Genomic DNA, 12099 nt, shown 5'->3' with positions numbered 1-12099 from the left:
ATTTCATAATTATTGATCTTTGATGATATTAATGTCAGCTATACTGTACAGAGATTGCAAATGACAATCCTTTTTTAGTCCTATCTGGATGTTACCTACATATTCACTTATGTTATATGCATTAAGCAAATAAGTTTCTCCAACATTTACTGATAATTAAGAGAGTCCCACTATGGGATTGTGTGATTATTAAACTTTTTTGCCTGCAGCGGTATCCTCAAAGGTTCACTCAGTAATATTTTTCCTCATTAAAAAACTTTTACTTCTAAAGAAATGAATAGTAATTTTGAAACATATGTATAATACCATTACCACTCATGTGAGATGACGTGTTCAGTCACATCAGTAACCTTATAAAAGCTCTTTAATTCTACATGGGGCAGGGGTGCCTCATGGGGGCTGCCATGTTGGCATCACATGACCAGCTGAATACTACTCACTTAATCTCAGTAAATGCCCTGTTATTGGATAGTTTTATACATGGATTAAATTAATCATGGTTTACTGTACATAGTGAATTTCTACAATGGTAACTGAAAACTATTGTGTTTGAATTGTGCAGCATTCAGGCCATCAAGTGTCAGCATAAGCCAATGTAAGCCACTTCGACGTAAATTATTTTACAAAAAGCACCTTTAAGGTTCTGGGAATCCCCTAGGATTTTAACACCTGTAGGGGTATTTTAGAAGCTTCTTACATGATCTCTGTCTGTGTACTGTAATTAAAGATGTTTGGTTACAATTGAACTGATAATAGTGATGCACCTCATAAAATGCCTTTCGATGTAAACAAAAGAAGTGATTCACAACAGATTTTGTTTCAGGATCCAGATCAGTATGATACTCAACAAAGTAATTCAATACAAATGACTAATTACTTCTCTAAAATGGTATTCAAATTAACGATTCTTTTATTAAAAAAGTAATCACATTACTAATAACTTTACTTTTAAGTTACTTTCTAAAACACTTCACAAGTTTTTGTCTTTCCTCTCATCGAATTCAGTTGTCAATATTTCATCTGTGTTCATTGTCGCACACATGTTAGAAAGATGTATAACCCAAAAACATACTTAAAAGAAATTAAGTGAAGTCAGTAAAAATAAACTGATTACAAAAATTCTTAATGTAATGTTACACTACTTTGACTAAAAAATTACTTTGTAATCGGATTACACGCAAATCTGTTTATCATACAAACGTAAACAAAAACAAAAGTACTTTATATTTTTATATATATAAATACTACCATAAACAGCATATGCCCAATATTATTCAAAATTATTAACATGACATAAGCTAAATAGGATTATTTTTAAATGCATAAACGTGATTTACAGTCTTGATAGTTTGCAAGTTTGATTTCTAAATGTTTCATGAATTTCAATGGCTCTGTGATGCCCATAATACACATCACAACATACACTGTGCTTGGCACAAACTATGTTTTTCCTCATTACAAATGAACCAATATGTAATGTACAATAATCTGGTGACTGGCCTTAAGAATGCTTAGTTTTGGTTATGTTTATTTGAGGATGAGGGCACGTTATGCAACCTATCCATTTTGGCATCTGCCTAATCTGATTTGCCTCTACCAAGTGACCAGTATTTTCCCTTCCCTTGTAAAAGTTGATAGGTCTATTTATTTTACAATCTTATAGTTAGATGCATTTTATTATTTGCATTATGCATTGTTTTTCCATGCTGTCCCTATTGTAACACACACAAAAAAAGAATAATATATATTCAACAAATTAATCTATGTTTGTTAATTCACTTTGATATTTTAAATAATCTACTTAATATCATTAGTTGAAAACATTTAATGTTTATGGTTAAATATTGTATGTATTATCTTGAGTAATCTCTACAAGTCTTTATAGGCATGTTGATTTTTGATATAGTATTTAAATTACATTTACTTAAAAGACTGTTAAATATGAATGAGGCAATTTGGTTTAAACAGCAGGAAACACATTTTAACATATGAAGCTGCACTTTTTACAGTAAAAGAGTTAATTATGATGGAGTTTATTGTTGTAACGCCAAGTGATTGTGCACAGTATTTGTGTGACGTATGTGGGCAGCCCAGTGGAGAGTTGCAACATGCTGCAAAAAATAAATGTGGGAGAAGTTCTGTTCAAACTTCAACTTGTCTCTGTTCCTTATTGTATACAAATGTTTAGGCGAACATTTCCTATGTCAAAACAAAGTTCTCGTCATGGTGGAGTCAAAACAACAGGGGGAAAAAAAGGTAAGATTCCAAATAGATAAGACATTTTTTTCTTAAGAATGATTTAATGTTGCTACATAAGGTAGGTCGAGGCAAAATGCTTGTGAAATGAGCTGATTCATAAATTTATGATGAGCCATGTATTGCAAGTACACTTGTTAAAGCTAGTCCTGACATAAATCAATGATTAACTGCCACTTGAGTTCTGTAAGCAATTTCATTTTGCTTGAATTTTATATGAATTCAGCCTAGAGCTTTAGTTGTGGACTATAGCTTTGTTTGTTCTCTGTCATTTGGATTCATAATATGCTCAATATGTTCTTGTGTGTGTTTGTGTCAACGGTTTGGAATGCAGACGTGAAAGAACCTATGTACGTCGTTACATGATTATGTTCAATTTCAAATCTTTGTTAAAACTGCCATGTGAGAGAAAGCGCCAAACTGAGAGAGGAAACTGGAAGATGTAAGCTGTAAGTTGTTATATTTTTAATTTATTTAGATATTTCTGAACATATTAGGGAATAATTGACATTCGAATTATTGAAAATAAATGGACATTCGAGGTGGTTCGACTGTTATACCACAGGTGTGCAATAACTACGTTTTTTCCACTTTTGTTTGTTTACTCAACACATTTTCACGTTTTCATCTTGGGTCGATCGCTTTCTATATACCTGTAACCGAGTGATGCTGTGTTGCAGATGTGGGCATGAGAGAGATATGCCGCGTAAAATATTCAAACATCTGTGAAGGCTGAACCATGAGAGACGAAAGTCCTTGGGGACCTGTAACTGCAAGTACTTATTTAAACAATTTTTATAATGTTTAATAAGCAATATTTGATGATAGACCAATGCACCACCTTGTGTTCACCACATTCAATGGTCTGGATCAATATTTCTGCTCATCCAAAGATTATTACATACATTTCTTTTAGCACATCTTTTAGATTTTCATTCTCACAACGTTCTTTCGTGTAAAACTAATTTCTTACATCAACATTAAAATTTGAATTATCTATTTTTTGCACCCCAGACACCTAGACATGCTTCTGGTTACCCTTATGAAATTCAATAAGGGTATTAATTGTACTATAGGGATAGGCGGATTGATACTACGTATTGATACTAAGTACCAATACTGATGTGGTATCAAGAATATTGATCCTGACAATTAAAAAAAATTATGAAAAAATTATTTATATTAAATTTATTTTTATATTTAGATTAAATTAATATTAATGCATCTCATAAGCTTCAAAGTGGAAAAAATGTATTATATGAGCGAATAGTTGCAACAGCAGTCACAGACAGTGCTCACCCTTTCAGTCACAGCAATAACTAATTCACAAACAAGAAATGGCAAATTTAGACATGACATTTATTATAATGAGCTTGTGTGACAATTTTTACAGGTTTATTTAAATTCAGGTGTTAAAACATTGAAAATTATCTTTAATCCTCGTTAATAAATGATACCCTTATGAAAACTAGCCATGGGTTTACTGTAGTAATACTGTATTAACCATGACAACCACGACTGTAGTAAACATGTTTTCTTTTTGGCAGTAACCAAGGTTTTGATACAATTAGGCCTACCCACAGTTTTGCAACAGCATTACTGTAGTATCCATATTGTAACTTTGTTATAGTAATAGTAACCATATAATAATATCTATGGTTAAATTTGTGGTTTTATATGTTGCTTATGCTTACTAATTTTTAAAAGGTAAAAAAAGCAGCCTAATAATTTTCTGTTTAAGCCCATAAATATATATACAAAATTTAAGTAATAATAAAGTTACTAATTTTATCCAAAGAATTCATAAAAAATCTATTTAATAGAGGTATCGGTATTGGTATCGATATCGGTGATATTAGCTTAAAAGTACATGGCATCGGATCTAGAAGAAATTAAGTGATCTTGCCATCCCTATTGTACTATCCTTATCTTCAGTAACCATGGTTTGTTTGTTTGTTGGGGGTGAATTTTTATTTTTTTATTTTAGTAAAATTGCAACAACAATGCAGTATCCTTATAGTAATAGTATAGTTTAGTCGTATTTTAATAACTATGACTGTAGTAATCACGGTTAATTTTGTGGTTATGGTTTTACATCAGATACCATGGTTTAACTATGATTAACTAAAACCTTAGGTAGTTTTTGCAAATATCTGAATCCTGACTCCTTTACATTTCACATAACCCATCATTTCACATCACACACCCAAATGTCAGCAGTCAAATTTTCTCAAGACTTAAATGTTTTATGTTTACATTTAACGATTGTACATTCTCATTTTATTTTAGACAAACAAGGTGACATCGCCTTTCTGGTCCCTAGTGTGCTCGCTATACTGATACACAATTGGAAGGAAAATGTTCAGACCAAGCTTCACAGGAAAAAGGAAAGCCTTCATTGACATGCAACCTGTAAGTTAATACAGACATTCCTAAAATCATAGGATTAAATACTTACACGTATACTTTTGCATGGACACATACCGACGTAAAGTTGCATGATGCCCCACCATCAAAACTGCCCTTAGATCTAGCAATATCCTGAAAAATGCTTTGTATGTGCAGGCTTGGAGCGAAGATTATAAAAGAACTTCTCTGTGAGTATGCCAGGGCCTTCATGGAAGTCTTCAGAAGCAAATACAGTAACGCTACAATAAGGTTCTAGGCCTATTTGTTAACATTAGTAAATGCATTCCTTGCCCTAGGCCCATCTGCAGAGCACTGTACATGCTCTACTCATGTACACACACAGTATAAATGATGAGAGAATTATAATTTTTTGGGTGAACCATTTTAACCACTGTGTGTTAACATTAATGCATTATGAACTAATAATGAGTAAGTTTCATAAATTAACATTAACCCATTGGTACTTTAATGTAGTTTTCGTCTAGGTTACGGATGTAACCTCCGTTCCCTGATGGAGGAAATGAGACGTTGTGTCGAAGAAGCGACACTAGAGTCTCTCTTGAGCACAGAATATGCCTCTGATCTATGAAAAAAGGCCAATGAGAAGTTGGCAGACAGTATTTGCATACCCCGCCCCCAGACATACGGGTATAAAGGCGAGGAAATACGTTGAGTTCATTCAGGATTTTTCTGAGGAGCTCAGCGACGTGGCCGGGAGGACACAATGTCTCGTTCCCTCCATCAGGGAACGGAGGTTACATCCATAACCTAGACGTTCCCCGTCTGTCGCTCTCTCCACGTTGTGTCGAAGAAGCGACACTTGGGGTCCAATTTAAATCACGCCATTCGCTGAGCCGTGTACGTGTTCTGCTGACACAGGAGCGGGCAGGTATTTTACGTGCACAGGCGACCAGCTGTGTCAGACTGCATGTACCCTTCCCTAATGCCCCAAAAAAGTCGTCGGAATCCTTATGGTTACCCTAGACAGCGGAACGGGCCGAGCCTGGCTGGGCCTCTTTTCTCTCTATGTTTCTCCGCATAGAGCAAGAAACGGCCGGGGCCCTTACATACATCAAGGGAAGGGGTCTTACCCAGTTTCCTATTCTTTCAGGGGGAAAAGACCCTGCGGAGAGTCGCTGCTCTACATATGTCTGCTAGGGAGGTGCCCCTGACCGGTGCCCAAGAGGATGCAACACTCCTTGTTGAGCGTGCTCTCCGGGTCCTCGAAGGGGTCCGTGAGATGGGGGGGTGTGCTTCCTGCGGGGTGCTCGACGCTGGGGCTGAGAGCTGGGCCCACTCTTGGTTAAGGCGGAGCAGCACATTTTTTATTTATTTTTTGAAGCCGCAGGAGGACACCCTCGGCGAGCTGACGAGGCATGGCCCATGGCGGCAGGTTTGCGGTGGGCAGGATGTGTGAAATGGCCTCCGTCTGCTTCTTCACTGCTGAGGACTGCTGGGCGGAGTTGTCAACGGTGCCGCCGAATGGACGGAGCAGGGAGACATGGGCGTTCGAGAAAGCGTGCTTTGTCTACCTCCCATATTTCGACCAGGTCCAGTCCATAGATTGCATTTCTGGACCACAGAGGTGGCCATCGCCCATTCGAGTGCCGGCGCTTCTGACCTTCGTGGCCCAGGGTGCGCTCCGTTCTTTGTTCTTTGTCTTAAATATGAATTACCCCTATCAGCAAATTTGAGTGAATGTCTACAGACTGGAAACTTGTTTACCCAAACAGACAATACATTTCTACCTTTTAAAATGACATTGCAGCAAAGTTACTGAAAACAACAGTCCAACGGTTGGGATAGTCATTAAGGGGAGCAGAGATTAATTCTGATGTTCAGTATAAACCAGGGTGCAGAAAGCCTCAGGGTATTAATACCTCTGACCAAGAATGATTTTACAAGCCCGTTTCTGCATGCCTCCAAGTCTTTTGGCCTGATCTACAGTCAAGAAACTGTGCCATACAGGGACAGGGAACCGGACGTACATAGCCTGTATAGTTGGAAACCAATCCTGGGTCTTGGACACCAAATTTCTTCAGGCAACGCAGAGCAAATAGCTTCCTGTTCACTGAGGTCAACATATGGTCCACCTGACTGTCCCATCTCAAGATAACCCTGAATGGTGATCCCCAGGACTTTGACTGTGTCACAGTTGTCCAATATGTTCTGTTAAATGGAGAGAGTTGGCCAGACTGGTGTTTCATGCCAGTGACATAAATATTAAAATATTAAATTTCTTTAGGTTGCTTTTTTTTTACTCATCTACCCAAGTGTCTAGACCATTCAGTGTCTGTTGGAGGGTACAAGGTAGTTGGGGAGTCCACATCTGGGCCAGAGTCATATTATCCACATATTTCCATTGATCTATTCCATCCTGAGGAGCACTGTTAATCAGTGCTAAGATGAATATAGGCCCCAGTATGGTTCCCTTCGCAACTCCACAAGTGGAGTATTCCCAGTCAGAGAGTTGCCCCTGGTAGTGCACTTTCTGGCAATGGTCAGTCATGAAGCTGCAGATCCATGGAATGAGGCCCGGTCCCACTCCAAGATCGAGGAGGCACTGTACTGCCAATTTGTGATCAACAGCATCAAAGACCATGTCAAAATCCATTGTAATCAGTGTGCACACTGAGCCCGAAACATCACAATCCTTGTATACAAAGTCCATCAAACTAACTAAATTGTGTAACTAAATAGTGGAACAGTTCTATCGGCTGCCAAACTGCATAAAATCTAGATTTGGCGTGATGCCATACAGAATCCCTTGTGCAGCAAACTTGTCACAAATGTTCAAGACCTGAGCTGTTAATGAGATCGGCCTCAATTCGTCAATGTTTGGAATGGAACATTTAGGTATGGGGACAACAGTAGCTTCTTTCCATTGTCTAGGAACAACCCCTTCATCAAACAATCTATTGATGATGTCACAAAGAGGGATATTGATCTCACATGCAAACTCCTTCAATAGTCATGGGGGAATCATGTCTGGGCCAGGCAATTTGCTATAAACATCCCACACTGGAATAAAAGGAATGAGGGGCGTGACAGAGAAACAAACCGACATTTGTTAATTAATAGCATCTGGCATTTAATTACATCACTCTCATTTAACTGCATGGCATGTCAATCATGTGTATTTATAACAAACATAAATGTCCATAAGCACCCTGCCAAAGTTAACACTGGCCTTATGAAAATTAGAATTAGTTCTGCATAGCCTCAGTAAGGGAGCAGATGGGTTAGGAGAGGCGAAACAGACACAGCAAGCAGAGGTCAAACACTGGCAGGATGAAAGGATGCTTAGCATGCAGAAAGGAGTTAAGTGGGGGTTGGGGGTGATTGAGCTATGTGGTACCTTGAGGAATGGAGGGCCAGTGTAGGGCAGTGACGGCTGGAACAGTGATGGGTCTAGCATGTTAGAGATGCAGGGATCTCCTCCATCTTGTTTCCTTCAACGAAAGACAGAGTTCAGTCCAGCAGCAAATGCGAGCACACAAAAATCAACATCAAAACACACTCTCTACACCTTGAAAAGACCAGCATTGTTATCCAGGCTGTCTTTCTTCTGTGGAGCACAAAAGGAGATGTTAGGCAGAATGGCAGCTCAGTCACTATTCACTTTCATTATGTGGCAAAAAAAAAAAAGATGCAATGAAAGTGAATGGTGACTAAGACTAACCCAGTCTCCTGCCTAAAATTTCCTTTTGTGTTCCATAGAAGAAAGGAGGCCATATGCATTTGGAACAAAATTTGGGATAGTGAATGATAACAGAATTTTTGGAGAACATCACCTTAGGTATGTTGGTAATTTGAGTTTGAGACCAATGTTCTAAATGAACAAAGGCTGTGAGGATACAGCAGTGTAAGCATTAGCATTGTGATAGCCTGAGTAAAGACAATAGTAACACTACCACATGGCTATATAGACACCACCTCCATGCAGGCTTTGTATTTTGATTAGCAGGTTTCTCTGTCTGTGAAAAGGTCCATAGAGTTGAATAGGTGATGTGCAATATGTGGGGGTTGGTGTAATCTAATTTGTTTTCCTCTCTTTTCAGATTTATATTGTTATGACATGAGGCCATTATTAGATTCCCCATTATACTTCATCTGAAGAGAAACAGATTGTATTACATTGCAGGCTAGATAAGGTTCGGGGCAATGTAAGTGAGCTAAAGAATGACCTCAAATGTCCCATAATAGGGCAACTGGTGGATTTTGTCATTACTAGAAATGTTCATAAAAACGAACCCTGACAGACTCCGCAGCACAAACTTCAAAGAGCTAAGTTTCGTTGCTGTGAAACATAACCTCCATGGCAAGTTTAGAAATGGAAAGCTTGAGAACAATTACGAAATTGTACACAACAAACTGACAGTACATGCTGCATTTGTATCCAAAAAGTTATTAAAGGAATAGTTCACACAAAAATGTAAAATTCTGTCATTACTTAATCACCCTCAATTGGTGTCAACCCCATTTGACATTCTTCCATGGTATACAAATAGAGAAATTAATGTAGTGGTCACTCTTTTTCTTCCAGTCAGAATAAATTGGGACTGGAGATTTGACTGGAGTATAAGTTTAGAACATTTGGAATATAGCAAACACATCACACAGACCACATTTCTGATACATTTATGGTGGGTTTGCATCCTTTTTGAAGCTTGAAATGTTCCAGTCCCCATTAGTCATGTGATGGTATTCAGTAATATGGTATATAATGGTAATTAACATGCACAATATTGTTATTGTAGGCACTTTAAAGTATTGTAAATAATTCTGATTGCAGTGTTTTTTTTCCATCAACGAATCAAGATTCACAACACTGCATGTATGCGGCACTAATGGCACATGCGCACTCTGATGTAAAAAAAAAAACAACATTGGCGAGAAGCATGGCTGAAGGAAGAATGCAGCCAACCCTTTATCCGCCTTCCAAAGGGGTAAGTCGGAAGTGTGGAAGTATTTTGGGTTCCCATGAAAATGCAGAGGAATGGTCTAAGATTGTTTCCTCTTTGTGTAAAACATTGTGGCAGAAAAGTGACAGTGAAACATGGGAACATTTCCAACATGTTCCCTCATCTGCGGGACAGGTAAGTTGTGACAGTTCTGCTAATTTATCCCAAACTGTTTTAGAAAACTGAGAGCCAGCACTGTGAGAGACAACTAGTTTAATGACAACTAAGAAGACAAAGAAATTGAATGGTTGTTGGCATTTGCAGATAATGTGTAGCTTGTTTTCATGTGGCCGAAAAGTAGTTTGCTAAAACACTGCTAGCCCACAATAAGTTTGTGTCTTGTACTACCAGCTAAAATACAGTTGTAATCAGCTAATACTAAGTCCTGTAATTGATAATAGCAATGTGGCACAATGAAGATTTCAATATTAAGTTCAAGTCGGATTCAGGGTTCTTTTCAAAGTTGTTTGTTATCTGTTCATTTAAAAGGCCAGTTTGGTATTGGAAAAAGTAATTTAACTTGTTCTAAAGAGAATGACAATGAAGTTTCAACCGTTTTTGTAATGCAGTTCAATATCGTGATAATACTGTGATAAAAGCTTCAGCAATTATCATGTGATAATTGTATACTAACACAAGCCTCAACATTCATGAAATTTCATGAAAAAGAGCAACCAGCGCATTCTTCAGCTTCCTCCTTTTGGGTTCCACAGAAGAAAAAAACTTTTTTTGGTCTTTTTAGTTTTACTTTGGACTTTTTGGAACTTTTACTGTATGCCCTTTTTCAGGCAGATCAGTAAAAAAATACAGCCTCTCCTGACATAAAGAAGGGGATGCTATTGTTTCATTAAAATTGAGAAATATTTCAAATCTGTGCTGGTGATGTCCCTCTGGCTTGTAAGAGACTAGAGAGGCTTGTGATGAATCGCTCAAACAGAGAGCTGAACTTCGCAACAGCTCTCATGTCAGACTCTTCAATGATCACGCTGGTTGTTCTGAGAAATAAACCCGATATAGGCCACACGGCAGCAGCATATTCTATCCCCTCCACCAACACCATCAATCAAAATCAGACAGCCACTTTAAAGGTAAATTAGATTTTTAAGACATGTCCCTTTAGCTTTTAGAGTTTACCACGAATGCATTACCGCAAATCATCATGAGGCTTGTTTTAAGTCCTGTACACTCAGGCACCTCCATAATCCACAAAGGGGAGTTTGAATGAATTTATGCCATTAACTCAGCTAAAGAGACTTCTTTGGCATAGTTTTCTGCTGTGGATTAGAATAATGTAATGTGGAAATGAGTGCTAGAGCATCGTCAGCACTTAAAAACAGATCTCGAATTAATCGCAGGTCAGCACAAAAAACAATGTTGGCCTATCCTCTGCAAGCTGCGCAGTATCATACTGTTTTAGCCATAAGTGCTGATAGCCTTAAATAATTAGACTATTCTCCATTAACTGATAATCCTTTAAATTAAATTCAATGAACTGATCTTGGAAGTGCTTCTTCCCTTTTAGCTATAAACATTTGTATTATTAAAGACTCTGAATTACTGTAATGCATCTTAAATTACTGTTTAATTGACACAGAAAGATTTGTCTACACTCAAAAAAATATTTTAGCCTATTTTCAAGATGTATCTATTTCAATTGAATAACAAATTTCCATCTAATTGAATAGCCTAATCTTTAAAAAAATAAAATGTACAAATCTTACAAAATGCAAGTTTTATTAATTACATTTTCTTCAAGACTATTCAATTTGTTATTCAATTGAAATGGATACATCGTAAAAATAGGCTAAAATATTTTTTTGAGTGTAGTTTAATACAGTATAGAGTGATTAGAATTCCTGCCTACTAACTCTCTTCCCAAACATGAAAGAAATACACACTGGACTGCTGAGGGAATGCTCTGCATTCACAACTGGGATCATTATTTCACTCCCTACAGCTAAGCAGCCCAGAAACCAATAAGCATTAAGAAAATCTCATGCACCACATAGACACAAAATCCTCAGTGAAGTATTCAGGTATCAGAGCCCTGTGAAACTACTCTCCTGGTGTCAAGGCATTTGATCCATTTACTGTATGTCCTAACACAACCTGTGCATAAAAAATATTTATAAATGTAACACATAATATACACAAAATATACAAGTATTAGTGCCATAATGATTTCTATGTCTTATTGATGTAGTTCACTCAATTAAAGAGTTCAACCTAAAATTAAAATTCTGTCATCATTTATCACCCTCAAGTTGCTCCAAACCTGTTTGACTTTCACGTGGAATACAAAAGGGAATATTAGGCATAATATTAGCCTCAGTCACCATTCACTTTCATTGTTTGGAAAAAAGATGCAATGTAAGTGAATGGTGACAGAGACTAACATTCTACCTAACATCTCCTTTTGTGTTCCACAGAAGAAATTCATACATGTCTGGAACAACATGGTGAGAAAATT

At 37.4% G+C, this 12099-nt stretch overlaps 1 protein-coding gene across 1 annotated transcript in view; it reads right to left on the bottom strand.

The window, feature by feature from the left end:
- The window catches only part of LOC127618817 (rap1 GTPase-activating protein 1-like), a 130355-nt gene that overhangs the window by 56923 nt on the left and 61333 nt on the right, over positions 1–12099 (bottom strand). Inside the window, exon 3 of the mRNA XM_052091451.1 lies at positions 8024–8117. Coding sequence (XP_051947411.1) covers positions 8024–8117 — 94 coding nt within the window. The remainder of the gene's footprint in view (positions 1–8023; positions 8118–12099) is intronic.

The sequence above is a fragment of the Xyrauchen texanus genome, chromosome 25, assembly GCF_025860055.1.
Source record: "Xyrauchen texanus isolate HMW12.3.18 chromosome 25, RBS_HiC_50CHRs, whole genome shotgun sequence".
Taxonomy (NCBI): Eukaryota; Metazoa; Chordata; class Actinopteri; order Cypriniformes; family Catostomidae; genus Xyrauchen; species Xyrauchen texanus.
This window is presented reverse-complemented; position numbering and strand designations above follow the sequence as displayed.